General features: G+C 32.5%; 1 protein-coding gene across 3 annotated transcripts; it reads right to left on the bottom strand.

Moving 5' to 3' along the window:
• Positions 1-55: 55 nt before the first annotated feature.
• On the bottom strand, positions 56-19,303 carry LOC146529637 (uncharacterized). Of its 3 annotated transcripts, XM_085201374.1 has the most exons (25): positions 19,099-19,303; positions 11,793-11,970; positions 11,287-11,365; positions 10,953-11,087; positions 10,442-10,622; positions 9,837-10,001; positions 9,455-9,658; positions 9,182-9,331; positions 8,295-8,400; positions 7,865-7,926; positions 7,313-7,441; positions 6,874-7,030; positions 6,488-6,599; positions 6,016-6,457; positions 5,392-5,598; positions 4,477-4,584; positions 4,126-4,251; positions 3,441-3,620; positions 3,191-3,339; positions 2,700-2,914; positions 2,281-2,432; positions 1,924-2,053; positions 1,385-1,505; positions 1,026-1,144; positions 56-758 (listed from the first exon to the last, which is right to left on the bottom strand). In XM_085201374.1, the coding sequence occupies exons 1-25, from the start codon at positions 19,163-19,165 to the stop codon at positions 596-598; spliced, it is 3,837 nt and encodes a 1,278-aa protein (XP_085057500.1). In that variant the 5' UTR covers positions 19,166-19,303; the 3' UTR covers positions 56-595. The 3 variants fall into 3 exon arrangements, with proteins under 3 accessions (XP_085057500.1, XP_085057499.1, XP_085057501.1); XM_085201373.1 differs by having other exon boundaries at positions 6,016-6,599; XM_085201375.1 differs by having other exon boundaries at positions 6,016-6,599; positions 10,547-10,622.
• Positions 19,304-22,248: the final 2,945 nt, after the last annotated feature.

Raw genomic sequence — 22,248 nt, 5'->3', positions numbered from 1 at the left:
AATTAAATTATGATTAATATCCGTTCTATTTTAAATAAAAAAAACTAAACAACGGTATTATTAAAAATTTATTTAAACATAATAAATATTATATAACAATCATTAAGTATAAAAGTTTTTTTTTAAATAAATATTAAGTAACTTTAAAAAAAATTTAAAAATCCACTAAATCATTCGAATTAATGTAATTTTTACATTTTCTCTTTGATCACATTAAAACTTGCAGTGCTAAAAATTGAATTCGTAAAAAAAACTAGTTTATAGTTACTACTTTACAATGACTTGATGAAACGACCTTCATCAATTTAAATGTACTTATATTAAAATAAAACTATTGAACAAACAAAACTTAACAGATACATCATTGTACTTAGAGTAAATGAAATATGCTAGTAACACATTTTATATAAAACAATATGTAAATTAATTTTTAAAAATTTTAATAAAAAATTGGCGATCTTTAAGTTTTATATAGAAAGGTAGTAAAAGCATTTTTGCAATTTTATTATTTTTCACAATATAAAACGTAAAAGCAGATTTCACAATTTCCATAAAAAATAGCTCTACAACTTATTCTATTACAAGCTACGATATATTAAAATTCATATTCTGATACTATAACAATGAGTCTAGCGACCGCGCTGCCGGCGAACTGCGCCCTCTGGTATAGAGACATAGTAAGTTCTAATTCCACGACTTGTGGTCCTTCGAGCGAGCATTGTAAGAAAATTACACATACGTTGTTTGTTGGTCGCATCCTGAAAGAAAGAAATACTTTTATTTAATATAGATAAAAATATATATATTTTAAATTCGAATTACATTTTATTACGTTTTCAACTTACCCACTTACCTAATTGAAAAGTGTTTAGTTTTTATGAACGATATCTCATATCTTCAAAATATTTATATAATACGTTCTACTATAAACTAATATATAATCAGAGATAGTTCTTTTCTCTCTTATTTATTGATTCTCTGTATGACCAAAGCAGCAATAAAGGATTATAAAAAAAACAAATTACCCGAAACAACTGATGTCAGCTGGCATCACACCAGGTGATGCTTTTACATCAATAAGACGCATTTCGAAGTGTACCACCGACTCTACCCAAGCCGGGCCTTGCATTGAGAATAAGTCGACCTGTAAATATAACATTTACTTTTTTAAAAGAATATGTAAAGAAAAAAAATATAGAGAAAAAAATATCTTTCTGTTAATGAGACAAAGCGCGGTATTGAGTTCCGCCACTCAATTAAACTCCACATTACTCCACTCGGGGGAAAGTTGGGAACGGAATGTCTTAATGGGAACACACTGTCTTAACACTAGGTGTCCTTGTTACCTTTGGCTACCTTGCGCAAAAAATATTATTATACTCACACTGCCCATCGGTAAAAACAAATTAGCCACAAATGTTATAAAGTTATAGCTGTATGTGCTCGGCTGATGCAGACACGTCCAGTCAGAGTTTGGACACATACGCTCAGTCCTTGTACATTTACTGTAAAAAAAAAAACATACAGTCGTATTGATAACCTCCTTTTCTTACAGAAGTCGGTTAAAAATAAACTGGTCAAATATCATTATAGATAATGATTTTTTTTATAATATGTGCCAATAATGTCATATTCCTGAACCATAGGCTTTCCCCAAGGAAGTTATACCAAAAAACATGGAAACTATAGGTACATTAGGATAAGGCTCAAAATTCACAGTAAAAAAATAGATACATGTAATTTCTGTTGTTTATGAGAAAGAAGATAAAATTTAGTGATATCTTTTTTCATTGTCAGGTAATTTATAAAACAAATGTCCAAATTAAAGAAATAAATAACAATTTTTATGAAATTTTCTTATGACATTTACTTGACTCGACTTAAATATTTTACTTAATAATATATAAAAATATATATATTTACTGTTTTCCTTCAAGATGGTATCCGGAAGGACAATTAATGTGGTGACAGTGGTAGCTGCCGCGCGTGTTCTGACACACCTCACCTTGACCACGACCACAGCGCGCCTCGCCGGATTCACATTCATCGATATCTGATATAATAGAAATATGTGAGTTATACATATTACAAAGTAATTCTTTTTTTTAGTTTCATCTCTTTATCCTACGCACGGCAGAATAGTCAGAGGGAACTTGAGTGTTAAAATACTCCCCATTTTCCGCCGATTTCTGGAAGCATTACGTGTTGAGTGACGGAACTCTACTAAATTAAATGTTATTGTTAAATATAAGATTACATCTAATAACATCAATGCGTTACCTATGCATGTTCGTTTGTCCTCACTTAACCGGTATCCTGTCGGACACGCGCACCTATAAGAGCCAGGTACATTAACACAAGTCCCGGCGCAGAGACGACCACGAGACCGAGCCCGCGCCCACTCTTCACATTCATCTATGTCCACGCATGTTCTGTAAAATACGTATAAATAACATTGAAGGACATCGGCCTGGTAGAAAAAAATAAAAATGTTGAGAGATAGCAAGTAGCAATTAATTTAGTTTTATTTAAATAATTTATACTTAATTAATTTTTACTTATTTTTATTGTACTTGTAAAAATAACAAAATTTTGATACGGGGGCGTGGATTTTCATTTTATTTTATTCTACATGCTATGCTACACTCCTAAACATCCCACTTTTCATGTAAAAAGATTTAAATAATGCTAAAATTCACCTATTATCATTATGTAACCTATATCCTCTATTACAATAGCATCTGTATCCACCCCACGCGTTGGCACATCCATGTTCACAAAGAGACGGAGTGTCGGAACACTCATCGACGTCCACACACACTTTGTCATTTGACGGCGCATTTTGGAAACCTTCTGAACACTCGCATCTGTAGGATCCTACTGTGTTCACACATCGTGCGTTGTAAGAGCAAGTCTGGAAAACAAAGGGTTCTTGAGAGATTTGTATCAAAAATTCAAAAACATTATATTAAATCTACGAAAGATTTTGTAGATTTAATAAATGTACAAAATTCAATTCATTTAATTAGGATCCGAGACTCAAGCTTGCACGGTCTGTTATTACTGTAGCAGACGTTAAGGAGATGTTCTCCAAACGGACGAAAAGTGAGGAACAGAATATTTCTTCTGTCAACCTTGCTATATGTTCTGGATATGCAGCGTGAGCCTAAAAAAAAGGTAGAAAACTTACATTCCCATAACTGCACTCATCAATGTCTTCACAGAGTTTGCCAATGTTCCTGTGTCCGGGCGGGCACTGACACGAGTAACCACCATAGAAATTCTCACAACGCTGCTGCGGTCCACATTCGGAGACATTCCGCGCGCATTCATCGATATCTGAAGATTTTATATTTGATCTTTTTGGTAAGATTTCATCTTTTCAATAAGATAATGTAAGATGTTTCGCTTTATAATATTAGTATAGATAAACAAATTACCTAAACAAATTCTATCAGTAGTGAGTTTGTATCCCCATGGGCAAGTAGTGACGACAGCACCGGTGTCATGTAACCTGGTGGTCGTTGGTCTCAAGTAGCGAGTGCTTCTCTGACCATATTGGGCTCCTACTGTTATCACCGTGGAGTCCGGAGTGTAGGCTGGTGGAGTTTCATGATATGCTGAAATAATGTATTAGGTGTAAATAAACTTAGATTGTCAGCAATAATGCTTTAAATAATCGTATTTTGAATTACATTTTATAAAATTGCTGATACAATATATTATTATGGAGCTGAAAGTGCATGTTTTGCAACCTTTGCAGGATGCAGAATTTAATACATTTTCTTATAGTATATGGAAACGAAAAAGAGTGCAGTGGGACAGTGTCTGACTGGAGATGTTAGTGGTCTGTGCGATCCACACTAGATTCACTTCTACCCTACTTATATAAAATATTTACATTCTCCTCGCTGTGGCAGACATAACGCGACAACTTCGCGTTTTTTCTGCCACAACGAGAGGTTCCGTTACTCAAATTAGGCGGTCCGTGGAGAATGAAGTCTTTTAACACCTGTTTCTTCCTGCCTACCCTTCTGGGTATATGTAGAATATACTATAGAGCTAAAAATAACTTAATAAAGCAAAGGTATCATTGTTTTAAAAGTCATGGAGGATTTCTCTTACTGTATGTAGGTGTCGCGGAGCTAGCTCTGCAGCGGGCTCCACAAATGCAATTGTAACCACCTTCCGTGTTAACGCAGTCCTCCTCTGGTGCACAACTTGCTTTTCTCGTTGCACATTCATTAATATCTTTAAAATTAATGAAATTAAATTTAATTTAATCTTATAATATTATTTTTAAAGCTTTTATTTATCTTTTATTTATAAGGACCTAATATTTTAACACGCTTACATAACAGTTTAAAAAAATGTATTTACGCATAAAAGGTACGTTAAAATTAATAATTACATTTTAATCTTGTATTATAAATTAATTTGAATTATTGTACATTATTTCAATAAAATAAAACTTACCAACACATTTTCTTTGTCCAGGACTATAAATGAATCCCAGTTCACAATTTTTTGGAGGATTATACCGACTGCCATATGGTGACCACGACCACTTAGGTGTTGTGGATGCTAAGAAAATATTAACATAATTTTAAAAATACATCTTATTATAGGATTGTTTCCAAAATCGAATTAATAACGTAGAAGAATAACACGACTCCAACATTTGAACTTTGAAATATTTCAAATAATTAAATTTAACATTTAACTTGTAAAGTCACAGCTAACAAGTTAAGGGGTTAGGCCACTGAAAGAGTAGCTCAAATAAATAAGACTTCTAATAGGTATATATATTTTTTGGCGATCATTTTTAAGGATTTTTTTTTATTAAATAATATATTACAAAATTCTATATGTTTATATCTATATATATAAAATCGAAAGGTCACTCACTCATCACGAAATCTCAGAAACTACAAGTGCTAGGAATCTCAAATTTTGCATAGGAGTTACTTATAGGACGTAGGTGCTCGCTAAGACGGGAATTTGCAATATTCGATTTCTAAGGGGTTGTTTTTGGGGTCGAAAGTTTGTATGAAACTTCGTTATTATAAATGCTAGGAGTCTCAAATTTTGCATAGACGTCACTAGAACATAGTCATGGAGACAGAAATTAATAATAACATAGTTCACGCGGGAGAAACCGCGAGCGGGCCGCTAGTAGACATATATAAAGCACTCATGGCGTAGTAATTCAACTCTCGCACAAGGAAATGTGATGATGACGGAGAGATGAAATTCTATTTTTTATTCCTCCGTTCTAATAAAATAGAATGCGGTATTGAATTCTACTGCTCAATACATAGTATCACGAATTCAAGTGGAAAATGGAGAAGGAAGTGTCTTAAGCTAAACAAATATTTACAAATTTCTTACCAACTGTAGTAACTTCAACGAATCTTGGTGTAGTTCTTTCAGTAGTGGTAGTGGTCCTGCGAGTGGTGGGTGGCGTCGGAGCTACACATTTACCAGATTCATTTCTAACATAACCCGATTTGCAACTACATTCGAAGTTACCCGGTCTATTTATACATACTTCTGAGGATTCACAGACATTGGTGCTTATTCTGCATTCATTTATATCTAAAAAAGAGACATCACATCAGAAAAAAGAGACATAACATCTTAGGGCAGTGAGACACCGTCTGGATATATAAGTTCCATCCCCATTCGGAGGAATGAATTATTTTTATTTCTCTGTTATGTTAAGACGAAATGCGGCGCGGAGATCCGATGCTCAGCACATAACGTCTTGAATTCTGACGGACAGCGGACGACTGAGAATCTTGACACTAATTTCTCTTTACGTATGTGATGTAAGACGTTATTCTCTAGTCAACTTCACTTTATAGTAAGTATAGTCTACATTAAAACTTTAAGTGTGTACTCAATTATATGCAAAGTTATGTAACTACTGCAAATAAGTTATACCATATCAAAAATCTCTTTTCCTATGTAAAATACAAATGAAAAAAAAATATATAAAAGAATATATATTACCAACACATTCACCACGATCATTCCTCTCGTATCCATCTAAACAATGAAGATCATTAGGATTAAATTCACTTTCAGGTTTATCTTTTTCACTTAAAACACTCCATGTATCCTTTGGTATGGTACTTGTATTAACTCCATAACCACCATCAGGTTGTTTTTCTGCTGTAACTACAAATGGATCTCTGGGATCAGTTATCGTAACTTCCGTTGGAGTAAGTGGAAATTCGTGTCTTCTTGGATAATTTGGATAATTGAATGGTCTTCTTGGAGCAGCTGTTGTAGACGTGGTCCGAGGTCGGTGGTTAGCTCTTGGATAATATGGATATCTTCTGGGAATTGTTGGCTTAGTGGTAGTTGAGGTGGTGGTTGGAGGTATTGTGGTTGTGGTTGAACTAGTAGTTGTTGGTTTGGGTGTTGTTGTTGATGTTGTTGTTGGTTTGGGTGTTGTTGTTGATGTTGTTGTTGGTATGGGCGTTGTTGTTGATGATGTTGTTGGTTTTGGTGTCGTTGTTGTGGATGTTGTTGATGAAGGAGGAGTAGGCGGAATAGAGGGAGGATTTTCTGTTTCCGTTTCATTATATTCCCTATTTAGAAAAAGTTTACTTGAATATAGGAACTTATAACATCTAGATAATATCATTATAAATAACTTGTCAGAGTATAAAATTGTAATGTATTGAATGTCCGTTTTCATTTTTTACATTTTTTAACAACAAATACAGAGTTCAAATGGTGATATATTTCAATAATTTAAACTTATGAATATATATTTCTCTGATTATGACTGTAAACACAGTGTTCAGCTTTATGTGCGGTGCAACGTGAAAAAAAAAATAATAAAGACGAGTGAAAACTTACTCGGAATCGTAATATTCATATTCATAAGCAGGTAATGGTGGCATAGTGGTGGTTGTACTAGAAATAGCATTTGTAGTACAAATAAAAGATCCAAGAACGTTAAGGCACTTTAGTCCACTTACACAATTATCCAATTTCAACGCACATTCATCAATATCTGGAAAATACAAATAAAATACAGCTTCACGAAACTTTTATATATATTTATTTATTATTATGTTTAATTATTATTTATTTTATATATATGCTTTTTTAAGCAAGCCACCATCAGTCTAGAATTTTTTGCAAGTCATCAAGTCTAAAACTATCGGTATTTGGGTAGAATTTCTAAAAAAAATCATAAGGGCTAGCATTATTGTTTACTTTTCTACTTACTCTGCAACAACCATCACAAAAAAATAGGTTACCTCAAAAATTTATTTGAATTGATAACGCTTACCTGAGCAAGAACCAGTCGTGGAGTCCAATTCAAATCCTTTTTTGCAACGACATTCATGACCTCCAAAAGTGTTAATACAATTTTGAAAGTGATCACAGAGATGGCTACCTTCTCGGCATTCGTCAATATCTGCAACAATTAAAAATAACGAATTAAGTTCTTTATATTGTTTGCAGAATCTACTTTTAAGGAGATTCCCCAAGCTCCGTGAAAATTTTTGCGGAACCCAGCGGCTGGCTTATAATAAAAAGGCTTTTAATATAATTGAAGCTAAACAAAAGTTTGAATGCACTTCTCTCAGGCAAAGCACAGCCCAAGTTTCGCCACTTCACACGAAATACCTCAAGAATTCAGAAGAATTCTAACGGGAATGGAGTGTCTTAACACTAGGTTTCTATTCCCTTCTGCGTACCCTGCTATTTGCGGGATACATCATAGAGCTCCAATACAATCACTGTGTAGAGAAATTTCTAAAGTGTAAATCTTAGTAATTTTCACTTAAGCAAACTGGCGAAGCTGCAGGCAATAGTTAATGATAAATATAAACAATACCTTCACATATTGTTCCTCCAGGACGTATTCTGGTTCCTTCTTGACATGTTTTAGTTGCCAATCTAATAAACAGTATTAGAGCAATATTAAGATAAAAAAAATTGAACTGTTAATACCGTTTTCATAATTAACTACAGCTAAGTTGTATTTGACTTATTTTCATACTCTTTATTTCAGACTATGAAATATTACTAAGTATTTAAGTATATTTTATGTAAAACACGGGTAACTGAAAATTTTTTAATAATCAATATTTAAAATTTAAACAAGGGGCTCATAGCACATAGGGAGATGAAAAAGAAAGACAAAAAGTGTAACAAAAATACACACAGATATTAAAACCAAAGATTGAAGAATATTTAAAAGACGCATAAAAATATGAACATATAGATTTTCTAAAATATTTATTTATGTTTACATAAATACTTACTTTGGTAAAGTACTAATTTTCGATTTGCAATTATAAGCCCCGGGAAGATTTACGCACACTTCACTACGTTTGCAAACTTCTGTACTTTCCTCACATTCGTCTATATCTGGAAATAGTAAAAAATATATAGCAAAATTTATTATAAATCAAGAACCAATTATTAAATAATGTCTTGTCGGTGCTGCAAAATATCTGACTGTAAGCGCGGTAAATGCGACGATTGTAGGTTCCATTTCCACTCAGGGAACGATAATTACAATGCCTCGCTCTGGTGAGGAAGAACACAAAGCGCGGCGATGAGTTTCTCCATTCAACACACAATGTATTGAAAATTGATCGAAAAGTAATAAAGAGAGTGTGATAACACTAAGTCCCATCTCCTTAAGCAGAATACAGCGTGAACTGAAACCGAAGAAATAATTTTAAAATCATTTTTTTTATAAAACAGAGACAAAATAGATAATGGTCTTTGCCTTGAATAATCATTATGGAAAATAATGATGACAAAAATTTAAGTACGCTGCAATTAAAATCAAAATAACTCGAAAAAATAATTTAAAAAAAACATAATGAATTTTATCATTTTTAAAATGTTATTGCTGTTTAACTTAGGGAACAAAAATACTTTTTCGTTTTCTAAAAAGTAATAAAATATAATGATTGATGATGATGATGAAATATAATGATGATGATGAAGAATAACATATTATATTTATCCTTCCTCCTCCCATCCTCCACCATCCTCGGTGTTTATTCCATTGCCTCTCATGTCCTTCATCACGACATCCAGTCTAACTTCAGGAATAGACATTGCTAAGAGAGATAGGAGCTAAGAGACTATTACCAATATTCTTAATAGTTGTATATATGAGATATAAAGAGCATACCTTCACAAACACCAGTATTTACATTCACTTTGAACCCGGGAGCACATCGCTTGGATACGTGGTCCTGACAGAAGTAACTACCATGAGAGTTTATACAGTGCTGGGAGAGTCTTTGGCAATCGTCTAGCCTTTCTTCGCACTCGTCAATATCTATTTAAAAGAATATTATTATTTTTTACTTTATTTCAAGAAAATGGACGATAAGATAATAACTGGAAGTCAATATCCAAAGAAATTATTAATTAAATGTAATAGTGGTAACATATTTTTTACCTAAACATTCATCATCTGGTCCAGCTCTGAAGCCCGGAGGACATATATCATTTTTCATAGTCGTACTGGTAGACTCAGACGTTACTTCAGGTCCACCTTCAGTAAATGGCTTGCCAGGTTTACCACCGCATTTGTAACCGCCGATTGTATTTTCACATAAATATTTTGGACACGGAGGACTTGGAAGACGGCACTCATTGATATCTAAAATATATATTTCACAACATTAAAAGTCTTACATTTTTTCCGCCTAAATTCGAAACGTCTAGTACTCTACGTACTGAGTGACAGATTGTCCATGACTATAGAGCTTGCTATCAGAAAAATATTATAAATTTTTTATTACAAATTATTAGAGAAGCTAGTATGGATTTAAACTTACCATCGCATACTTGATTGACAACATTTCGTTTAAATCCTGCAGGACAACTTAGACCAACATCTCGTTTTTTCAATGGGACACATTTAAATGAACCTTCTGTATTGTGGCACACTGTATCTTTGGCAGTGCAGAGGTCGTCAATGGCTTCCCCACACTCGTTTATATCTATAAAAACATATATTGTATTTATAACTTCTACACTGGATAATTACACTTTTTACGTTAAAATTTAAAACACAAAATTGTTAATAATAAATAAAATAAAATATTTTTTTGAAAATCCAAAATTTCCAACATTTTTTACCATTATTTTTTAGTATTATTTTATTAGTACCATTTAAAAATACATAAAAAAGCTAAACAGTGTCCTGCAAAACTCTTTGTGAGTTTGACTGCAGGATCGCAATCTCGCTCTATAAATTTTTTTCTTAAATATATCTAATATCTGTGAAAACCTAAAAAATTACATATATCTAGCATACAATTATAACATATACCCAAACAAAAGTCTTTTGTCCCATCACCGATTGTTAGTATCCTACTTACCATGATTTTACATGAAAAATTATTGGGACACATACAATCATTGCGAAATTTTGGGATACCTTTACAAGTTTTTTTATCAGGTTGAAGCCTATACCCATCCCGACATTGACATCGCACCTGGCCATCATCATCGGAACAAATATGCGCACAAGAGTTCACCTTACATTTTTCTTTCGGTTTGCTGGTAGTAGTTGTTTCCTCTTTTTTCTCGGTTGTCGTTTCCAACTTCTCTGCGGCATCCTTAAAAAGAATTTAAAAAACACGTTTTTGATGAACACATTATTTTTATGTTCATATATATGTGAGACATACATATTCCTCCACGTGAAAATGTTTTAATCACTGCTTCAAATTAAAATAACTTGAAATTGTGTATGACACATGTCACAATCTAAGTGCCCGAGGTAAGTGTCACCGCAGCGCAGGTACAGTGGATTACATCAGACCGTGATTTAATAAAGCCCATAGTCTCTCCGATAAATGGACTATAAAAACGTTGACACGTACAACCAAACACACTCTTCACCTTCATAATATTAGTATCTAGATATTTTTAATTTGATAACTTACCATACAGCATTCGTAGTATGCTTTTTTCCTTAAAGCACTTGTGGGGCTGAAGAAATCGTCCGAAAGAGATCCGCAACCAGACTTCCCCTGAACCTCTCCAGTCATACTCCCAAACGAGCACTCGTCACAGCATGACTTTAAGTTCATATAACATTGACACAATTAAAAAAATATATAGCTACTTATTTTACATGTCAACAGAAATTTCCCTTCCTTTAGAAATTTTGGAAAATCTTCTCTTAGTGCTCTACTACACTTCTCAAGGAACTTGAATGCCAAATTTCAGCCAGTAGGTTTTATATAAAAAATATTATAATAAATAAATTCTACTAACCTTTCCTATGTCGGTTTTTGGGGACAAACATTGCTTCGATTCCGACATCTTTATGCCAGCAGTACATTCGTCTTTTAGCCTACAAAACAAATACCATTTATTTACTTAATTAAATACATTATACTTTGCTCTACAGACCAACTTTAGAAAGTTATCGTTTAGCTTAATATAAAATGTGTTTATTTAACTTTTTTCCTAGCTATTATTAGTACAAAAAAGAAAATATATGGGTAAAACGCAATTTAGGGTCAGATTTTTTGTCCCAATGGCCATTTGATACATTCTTGTCAGTTTTCATGCAAAAGATATGATTACAGCAGTGCAGGGCTTACTCTGCCTACCCTGCATTTCTCGCGACGCAGGGTAGGTAAAGTGAGCCTAGTTTCAAGACACTCTGTTTTCTGCTTTGGGATGCTTTGCTAACGAGTTATGCTACGAAACTCGACGTCATGCTTTAAATTCGAAAACAATTTATTTCCCAGAAAATTAAAAAATATAATACTGACTTTACTTGTTCTTTACAGCAACTTTGAAGAGCTGCAATACAGGTTGCATTTTGGTCTGGTTCTATATTACTTGGCGGTTCAATTTCCCCGCATTCTTCATTAGATAATGTTATTGCCATTGTTTCTCCATGATTACAGCAAGACTCTGTAATTTCTAATTCTTCTTCTGAAGTGAGTCCTGTAAAAAAATATTTTGTTTAAATGCATAAAATAGCATTATGCACTTCATCATCATCAGCCTGTCCTCATCCATAGATAGACAAAGGCCTCTCCAATGGTACGCCACTGAGCACGAACTTCAGCTCTTGGCGAACAGCCGTTGCCAGCCATTGCACTTATATAACTGTAATTTACTTAGATTCAGTAGTTTTTAATGACATGAATGATGTTTTAGAATTTATATGGGCATAAAAAATTTCAATTTTTAATTTTATTGAGTGAGTTGATTCTAAGCGTAGTCGAAGAAATGTTTGTTTAAAATAAGCGTCTTCCTGCAGAGGCGGACCGTGGCGGAGTCCTGGGCTAATTATTATTTTGGGGACCCTGTTAATTAAAAAAAAAAAACCATCTAATAAAAACTGTTTTTAATACCAATACCAAGTTTTTAATACTAATTATACAGGTGTAGAAATAGCAGGACAGTAGTAAGTCATAAGCGATTATTGTAAAGTAATGAGATAATGGAGAAGAAAGGTCCTCGAATGGCGACCACGTCTCGGCAAAAGGAGTACAGGCCGCCCTCTAACCAGGTGGACCGACGACCTTAAGAAGACAGCGGGAACTCGCTGGATTCAAAGGGCGCAGGACCGGACGGAGTGGCGAGCATTGGGGGAGGCCTATGTCCAGCAGTGGACCTTAAAAGGCTGATGGATGGAATGAGATAATGAAGTTACGTAAAAGAAAATGAAAAAGTTATTGTAAAAGTAGTGGTTTGGGTTATGTCTTAACTAACAAAGCGCCTGTATACGTAGGTAATAGTGGGTGTCTAGATAATCTTCTAGCTAAAGAGTGCTCGCGCTGTCGAGATGAAGGGTCATTATCCAATATACTGTAATGAGCTCTAAATGAGCTTGAGATAAACGCTAAACGAGGACTTGTTTCCAAGGTTTACTGAAAATTGCAATGACATATTTCAGATGCATTTGTTTTATTTCTTTTATATAAAATTTCAACCTGATTTATAATCAAAGTAAACAAAATTAAAGTTTCTATAATTTTGGATTTTAAACTAAGAGAATAAAGAATAAGTTATGTAATAAACCAATTACTATTTGTGATATATAGACAGACGGTGTTCAATAGACAAGGATTCAAATCCCGCTACGTTCATTTTTGTTTACGTTTTCCAAATAACACTTTAAAAAAGGTTAAAAATACTATTCGGGTCATAATCAGAAAAAGTGTCCTTTTTGTGTCTTTTCTTGTCCCGCTACTTTGAATGCGTTTTAAAAATACAATTTTAAAGATAATTTAAATATTTTGCCATTTACGATAAATTTATCTATTAACTTAAAGATTTTTGTAATATTTTAAATGTATTATGGCAAATAATAGTATTTGTTGTTAGTTGCAAAAAACCTTTCAAAATGCTTCCATACAATTTTTCGTGTCCCATTCACCACTTTACTTTTTAAGAATTGATTTGTTACGAATGTTTATGGTTTTATTTGATTTCAGATATGTTTATATTACTTTACTTTATGCATAATATTAAATAGAACTACTTTTATTGATACATTATTTAATAAACAATATATATTAGTTAAGTAAATTTGTCCCAAAATATTGTCTTTTTGTTACTCAGGGCTAGTAACGTACAATTAAATTATGAACGCAATTATTTTGGATGGTGTTTAATACTGTTTTTTGTTGTGGCACCATAATTCTAAAAGTCAATGCTGTCGTAGCTACAACCAGTAATGTACTCGCAGCAGTTGAGGGGTTCAAATGTTTTAGAGGGAATGCGTGAAATTACATCTCAGGGTTATAAACGGCTTTTATTTTGGTAAGTATTCTATAATTTCGTTTTCTTGTTTATGTTATTTGCTTCTTTTTACAAAATCTCAAAAAAGAACTTCAGTGCTTGCAGATGCAACACGTGGCTTATGAGCAAATATTTAAAAGGGTTAGAATTTCTCAGATTTCATTCTCAATTTCGTTATATTTCGTTACGTAACGAAATTGAGAAAATATGAAGCCTAGTTCACAATTACGGTACCAATGTTTTCTTATATATGTTTATAATAAAATTGTATCGAACCAGTGCTTGTATATGGAAGATATGTATATAAGAAAAAAAAAATGCTGGCATATGAAAAAAACTATTAGTGACTTTTCATAAAATAAAGTAACCAAAAATAATGATTTTTAAGTTTTTTGCTTGTTTGCTTGTTTGTCTGTGTTTGTGCACGCTAATCTCATCACCGATTTAGTTAAAAATATTTTTTATTCTGCCTGAAATTTGTTGTGATTTTGTGATTATTATTTTTTGATAAATATTTTTGTATTTTCAGTAAGCGTCATGGCTCCTATGTCAAGTGCTGAAATACATAAAAGATATAGAGAACGTCTTAAAAAGACCAATCCTATTAAATATGAAGATATGCGGAATAAACACTTACAAAGAATTAAACTTAATTCCAGTGATAACGACTCAAATTTTGATATATTTTAAAGTGGATTTAATTTTATCATTAACTTTGTGATCTCTAACTAGAAATATAAGTTTATTACGTTACTAACTAGCATTATTATATTGTTCATATTGTCAGTTTGTTATGTTTTCTTCTTACATTTATAATCTGTTAATTCAACGATTGAATCTTTAAAATTTTAATCTGTGTCTCATTAAATAAAAAAAACAATATTTTATTCATATAATATCCTTATTTTGTTGTGTATAATGCCTTATGACATCATTTTCGTAACAAACATTATCAGTATTGTTACTTATCAGTTACGTTACGAATTCGAAAATGTCCACTTTTCTGATTATGACCCATTCATGATTTCATTTAAACTCTTAGTATTTAAACATCCAAAGAATATTAATATAACATTCCTATTATGTAAAATATTTAACGTAAGTTTTATAACATAATTATTTTTAATTAAAATAAAACGATGAGAAAGTATAGATTCCGACTCAAATGAGTTCAAGTTCAAGGTGAAAAAATGTAAAAAACTGAACTAAATAAAAAGTAATTATCTTTAAATTAAGTACTCAAAGCTTAGCTTATCAATTGGTCATTTCGTATACAATATGCAGATAATCTCTGACCTGTTGTACGCCGATGCAGTGTCAAGATAATCAGGATATACGCCTACAATATATCCTACAGTAACAACTATAAATAAATCTAGGAAATAATAATCTAGTATAGTAATAAAAGATCTAGTATTTCTTGGATGGGCACAAGACTACACTGGGGTGGGCACAGCCCACTCGACCCTGCCTATTCTTACGCCCATGTACCTACATGTACCGGGGTAGGCAAATCTACTCCAATATATAGCAGCAAATATCACGGGATGGATATTAGTATATGGAAACATATACTAATATCCATCCCGTGAATGGGAATCCATATTGTAAGATTTTTTTTTTATTTTTTCTTATATATTATGGTTTGTTTTGTTGTAATGGTTGTAACCATCACGTACAATAAGTATACTGTAAGACTACATTTCTATAGTCCCCATGACAGCGTAGATATTCATTGTTTCTTTTTCATTCATTTAATTAATATTCGTTCCATGTTATGAAAGAAGACAAATCGAATATTCTACATATAGAACATTTCTGATCGACCATATTTAATGATGATAATCAGGAAACAGAATGATAATATATGATTATCACGTGGAACACCATCTTGGTTTTAGTATGACAACATGAAGGGATTCCCGATACGCTACTAGAGTATAAACAAACGAGTGTTTAGGTTAACTGTTATTAATAGGTACATATAAAATATGGACATATGATTCATTTGCCGCTTAAAGTCTGCAGTTATGGGTTCGATCCCCTCTCCCACTCGAGGAAATTATATTTTCATTTTTTCTTTCTGGTGTCAAGGCTAAACGCGGCATTGATATTCACCACTCAACAAGCACTGTCTTCAGAATTTGGTGAAAAATAAGAAACGAAGTGTTTTAACACTAGGTTTCCTCTGCCTAGTCTGATGCGTGCGAGCCGCAACGTGAAGCTGATTTATCTTTACTTGAAATTGTAAGTATATTAATAGATATATATTTACTAATCTAATGTAATGTCAACAAAGTTCATCTTTGTACTATGATTTGTTTTGAATTACAAAGATCAATAGGCTAAAGCAGCTATTTATTTGTTTATTGGTTTTTCCGTGGAAAGTGATCGAATTTGGAAAAATCTTCGTCATAACGCGTCGTGACGTAAGCGCGACGGTTGTGGGTTCGATCTTAATTGGGTGAATGAATTATTTTTCATTTTTTTGTTTACTCTGGCAACAAGACAAATCGCAGCGTTCAATTCCACCACTCAACGTACATGTAGCAGTGAGGGCAGAGCCAAGACAAGACACTATACTCCGAATTTTCAACACATACGTGTTGAGTGGCGGCAGTTAACGATGTAAAAGCTCCTTAAAGCTCCTATATCCAACACCCAAATAATGGATGCCAAACTCTTTAATAAAACTATTTCTATATTTCTATTTAATAATACAATTTTAATTAATAATACGATTTAATAATACAATTTTAAACAAAAAGTCTACATTTGATGTGAAAATACACCTAATATTTCAAAGCAATCACTTAGTGGGAGCGACCTATTTCTTTCTCCTTAGTGTCGATTCAACAAATGTTGTGCAAACATTGAAAACTCCGGTATTTTAAAAGTAATTTTTATCTTATTTTTAACTGACCAAGAAAATCGGTGTTTATATTTATTTTTTGTACTTAAGAGAACTCAACGTTTTTTTACTGAGTAGTCCCATTTTGATAATACTTTTGCCTTTATCATTGGATAGTAGGGATAGGAAGTATAAATTTATAAATAAAAGCTAATTAATATTTGTAAATTCAATTTAAGTTCAATTATGGTGTAATAAAGTGTTAAAACAAAATAAATAAAAAAATCTAATATAACATTAAACAATAAGAGTTCTTGCGATCTTCTCCTATAAATATTTCATCAACGTAACTCGATATGTACCTGGGCCGCCTGGGCGCAGACCACGATGTGCCTAATCTATAATCTTGCTTGAAATTTAATATATGATGCTCTTAGTATGGATTCATTCTTAAACAAACTATGAGTTCTAAGAAACCTTCTAGTACTTTTATTGAACTTTTTTATCATTTATTATAATACTTACCGAATTCTACGGATCAGAAAGAGTATATGTATGTAAGCTATTACGTAGAATGCAATATTGCTATAGAAATAAAATATTTGTTAACTACCCCAACATGATATACCTTAGTGCATTTTTTTGGTTTTTACATGTGAATAATCCTTAATTTTGGATTTGAACTGATGACCCTCTCTGCTAAAGGTACTAAGCGTAAATACTTCTATAAAGTAAATTATTAAAGTAGTAAAAATGTAAAAGGAATTATTCAAAGGATAAAACGAGAATGTAGGTATAAGAACTTTAACTTGCTAAGGCAATTCTCAGATTAATTTTTAAGATACACAAAAGATTTTCCTTAAAGCTTTAAAAAATAAAACCCGCTATATATAAAATCGCTACAATTACTTTTCTAAAGCTGCTAGCCTAAACAATTACAGGTTTTGACGTAAAATCTGTTTTTAATTTACAAATGTATGTGCTTTACAATGCTTATTTTTGGCTTTATGGAAAGGGATAGATTTTCTATATGACGTCTCAAAGTCCATGCAAATGAAGTTACGGGCGATAACTATACTTGATACTAATAATAATAATCAGCTTCACGATATAACCCGCACTCAGTAGGATAGACAGAGGGAACATGGAGTGTCTTATAACAAATAAAAACATTTCACTAAAAAAAATCACAACACCAACTAACAAAAAAATGTAATGATAAAATAAATAAACTAAGTACTTTTTCCAATTTTATCATATTATAATTCTTGAATGAAAAACACAAACAAGACGTTAGTATTTGACTTTTGTTCTTATCTTATCTAAAGTTACAATAAATAAATTAGCCACCAATACTGTATTTTAAGTTAAAAGATAAAAGTACTCATTACATAATGTATAGAAAAGTTCCTTAAACCTGTAGCTTTGGGCCGAGTCGAAACGGAAATAATCAAGTATTGTGTATGAAACATAACACGCTGAACTCCATCTTGAGAACGATCTCAGAAGTAATTCTGATAGCGCATTTTCTATAAATGCACTTAATTTACTTAAAATTTAAATTAATAGTTCCTGAGATTACCGCTTTTAACCAAACAAACTCGCTTTTATAATATTACTATAGATTTTAAGTAAGTATTTGACTAAAATTGCAAAATATAAAGTTGATTAGTATTTTATGTATGGAAGATGTTGTTCTTGTACCACTTTACAAATGTGAAACGATCTTTGATTGTTTTTGAATTAATAAGTGATATAGAAAATATTAAACATTACATTAGAGGAAATCACATATTTAATATTTTAGTTCCGTCACTCAAAGCCTTTAGAATTCGATGGAGAGTCGGGAACGGAGTGTTTTAGCACTAGGTAGAAAATATATATGCATAATAAAAATTTATTTAATGTCAAATATGAAATAGTTTATAAAGTAAAAACATAATTATTGCAATAATTAATTATCAGTTATGTATTTAAGAAAATTACGGCAATAGTGCCGAAATGATAAAAAAAATGTATTTTACGATATTAATATTTAGGTTTTTTTATGATTTATATTATTTTTATAATTTTTTATGGTTTTCGTAATTGGGAAAATATTGATATGTTATTTTCTTCTCCACCTTATACTCGTTTACAGACGTTGCGTGTTGGGTCATAGAACTCAATTTTTTTATCGAGTAAATCTAAGCTTAGACTCGGAGAAGCTGGTTCCAGAAACACTATGATGGACTCTAGATTCGCTATAGTAATAAACATTCAAAATGAATATAGAAAAAAAGGAAACACATAGATAACAAATATGAGCAAAAATCTAAATTTCGCGAAAAAGTAAATTAAATCAAAGTTTTATTCAATAACTTCTAAGCTAAGTATAATTTTAAATACACCTAACATATCTAGGACACCTTTCGATTCAACATCCATACACACGTTGTTTATACAACTGGCGAAACTCATTTGGAACTTACCCTGAACGAAATTCCACGAGAGGACACATATCACTAACTTAAACAACAATGAATTTTTAAATATCATTTTTAACTAAATTTCCTTTTTTTTTAAATTATTATACGAAAAAAAAATCACAAAATTTCACAATTATTATTATTGATAGTAAGAAAAATTTCGAGATTCATAGTAAAGCGAGTAGCCGCGCCGGCGTTAAGCTGTGTAGTGATAATGCTCAGGTCAAGTCATACTCTGATAACATTCTGCGCATGTCATCTGAGTGCGCGACGGTACTCTAGTTTAGTTTGGACTCTTTAATTACATACTTATTTATTTAGAAAAAAATATTATTCGATTATTATAATTGTATTGAGGCCACTATGGCGCAGTGGGACGGTGTCTGATCTTAGAGGCGATAGTTGCGGGTTGAATTCTAATTTTTAACCGACTTCTGTAAGAAAAGGAGGTTTATTATGTTTCCACTGGCTTTAACCTGTGGTGTCAACCACATGGTCAAATATATTTAAAAAAAATGAGAGTAGCACATGACATTACGCGTGGTACCTACAGTGGGTTACATCGAAACGAATAATGAGATTTAACATAGTCTTCTTCTATAAAAGAACTATGCAACAGGAGTAGATTGGTTCAATTTGAACCACTACTTTTTGAGGTAACAAAATAAGGGGGGTAAGAGGGTACTCTGTCCCTGAAGAAATGCTAACACTATGTGGCTGCCTGCGAGGAAGTCGATGATTGTGAGGACGTCGCCTGCGGGACTCGAACCTCGGCTTGCGGCCGTCGAGCGGACTGAGATTGAACGTCTTACACTTCCCAAAGGCGTAAGTTAGATGCCTCCCGGTTCAATTCTTTATGCATAAGTAAGAAATATAGTTAAAGTTTTAAACAAAATATACTGAATGGAAACAGTAAAACTCTCTAACGTATGTTTATTCATTTATTTACGTTTGAACAAAATTAACTTGGAAAAACAAAACGCAAATGGAAGGCGTAAGCTATATTGACATTACTTGCTTAATCAAGACCATGAAGTGCGCTTACACAAGAGTATATCGAACTTGAACCTACGACCACCGCGTGATATAAAGTATACTTAAGTAGACACTAAATAATATTTATAGTAAACAATGTTATTTCTTGCAATATAATATACCTTGATCCAATTTATCCGACGCGTTCAGTCGCAAGGGCGATGCTACGACGAGCTATCAACTTTTATGTCGTATTTGACATTCCATAATGATGCCATTTCTGGAAGGTTTCGTCTTTTTCATAGTCATTTGGTCATAGACTTGTTGTTTTTGGTATACAATTGTTATATAGTGCTTATTAATTCTAGCAGCAATTCGCAAGTTAAGCAGCTTTATAGCTGTTTATTCTTTTATTTATAAAAAAAATTACATAAGTAATTTATTTTTCTTTAGGAGTTAGGGCTTGAATAAAGGAAAATAAAATTTGAGTATACTTAACTTGTCGCACATTATTCCATAAAAATAACGTAAAATATTTTTAATATGATAATCTATACATATTATAAAACATAATATTATACATTATATATAATACTAGCGGCCCACTCGCGGTTTCACCCGCGTGAACTATGTTATTATTAATTTCTGTCTCCATGGCTACGTCCTAGTGACGTCTATGCAAAATTTGAGACTCCTAGCATTTGTAGTAACGAAGTTTCATACAAACTTTCGACTCCAAAAACAACCCCTTAGATTTCGAATAATTCAAATTCCCGTCTTAGCGAGCACCTACGTCCTATAAGTAACTCCTATGTAAAATTTGAGATTCCTAGCATATGTAGTTTCTGAGATTTCGTGATGAGTGAGTGACCTTTCGATTATATATATATATAGATACCCTATTATATATAATATTTTTAAGATGGTAGTATTTGATATATAGAATTCGCTCCCTCCATTTCACATAATTCGTCTAAAAATAACCTTTTTCACATTATCTTTAATGATAAGACTTTGTTTTATTGCGAGGTTCGGCGATAACTTAAAAGAACTATAAATTTACACCGAAAAGAACTTTTCCAGTTGCCTCCTGGTTAAATTTGTAAGTTCTTTCTTAGCCTTATTTTAAAAAAGGGTTTAATGGTATGTAAATTAAAAAATATTTACATAATTTATGTAACTTATAATTTTAGTGCTGTTTTTAACTCCCCCAGACAATGATTAGATAGTAGAACCTACATAAGTCACAAAGATTTGATACAAGTAGTGGTAGGTACAAGGCTCAAACTCACACCCCTAGTAAGAACAATTAAAATAAATCACGACTTAGCAAAAAAATGTAGCAAGGTAGGCAGAGGGAGCTTAGTGTTAAGATTTAAATCCGCATTTTGGAAGCATTGCGTGTTGAGTAGCAGAACTTAACGCCAGGAACTCAATTCAACGCATCAATGTCGAAGTAAACGACACAAGAGCAAAGAAATAAAAGTATTAAATATTTCATTTCCTCGAGTGGGAATCGAACCCCGCTGCCTTTACAGTCACACGCTTCTGCTACGGCATCGTGACTATCCTCAAATATATGAATATTAATTTGGGTACACAAAAATCCAGATATATTTGACTATAGCAATACTTCAACTACTTTTAATCAAGATTTAAATTTTAAATTGGATGAGTCGCAGAATAACAAGCAAATGAACGCGACTCTTGTGTTACATAATTAACTATGTTATTGGTTTAAGTGTTTATATTTTTGGAATTATGATTTCAATGTAATTCTCATTGGTAAAATTAAAGTGAGGCCAGTAGTGGCGCAGAGCTATATATAAGTGCGACTGGTTGCGGGTTCGATCCCCACTCGAGAAAATGAAAATATTTATTCAAATTTATATTTTCATTTCTTCATACTGCTTTCGAGGCAACTGGCTGCGTTGAGTTACGCCAGTTAACACGCAATGCCTCCGGATTGCGGCGGAAAGTGAGGAACGGAGTGAAAGCGAACCTTTATCCTTATCCTTTTATCTCCCTGGAGCGCTTTAGGGAGAGAGATTGAAGTATCAAAACAATATCCTGGCTATATAAGATTTAATTTGTACTTACCTACCCCTATTATGCACTAATATCCCTGCGTTCCGCGATATGAATTTATATGAAGAAATTGATATTTCTAGGACAGAC

Source organism: Heliconius melpomene, chromosome 18 (assembly GCF_056956725.1).
Source record: "Heliconius melpomene rosina isolate 202511_hmr_F chromosome 18, ASM5695672v1, whole genome shotgun sequence".
Classification (NCBI taxonomy): Eukaryota; Metazoa; Arthropoda; class Insecta; order Lepidoptera; family Nymphalidae; genus Heliconius; species Heliconius melpomene.
This window is presented reverse-complemented; position numbering and strand designations above follow the sequence as displayed.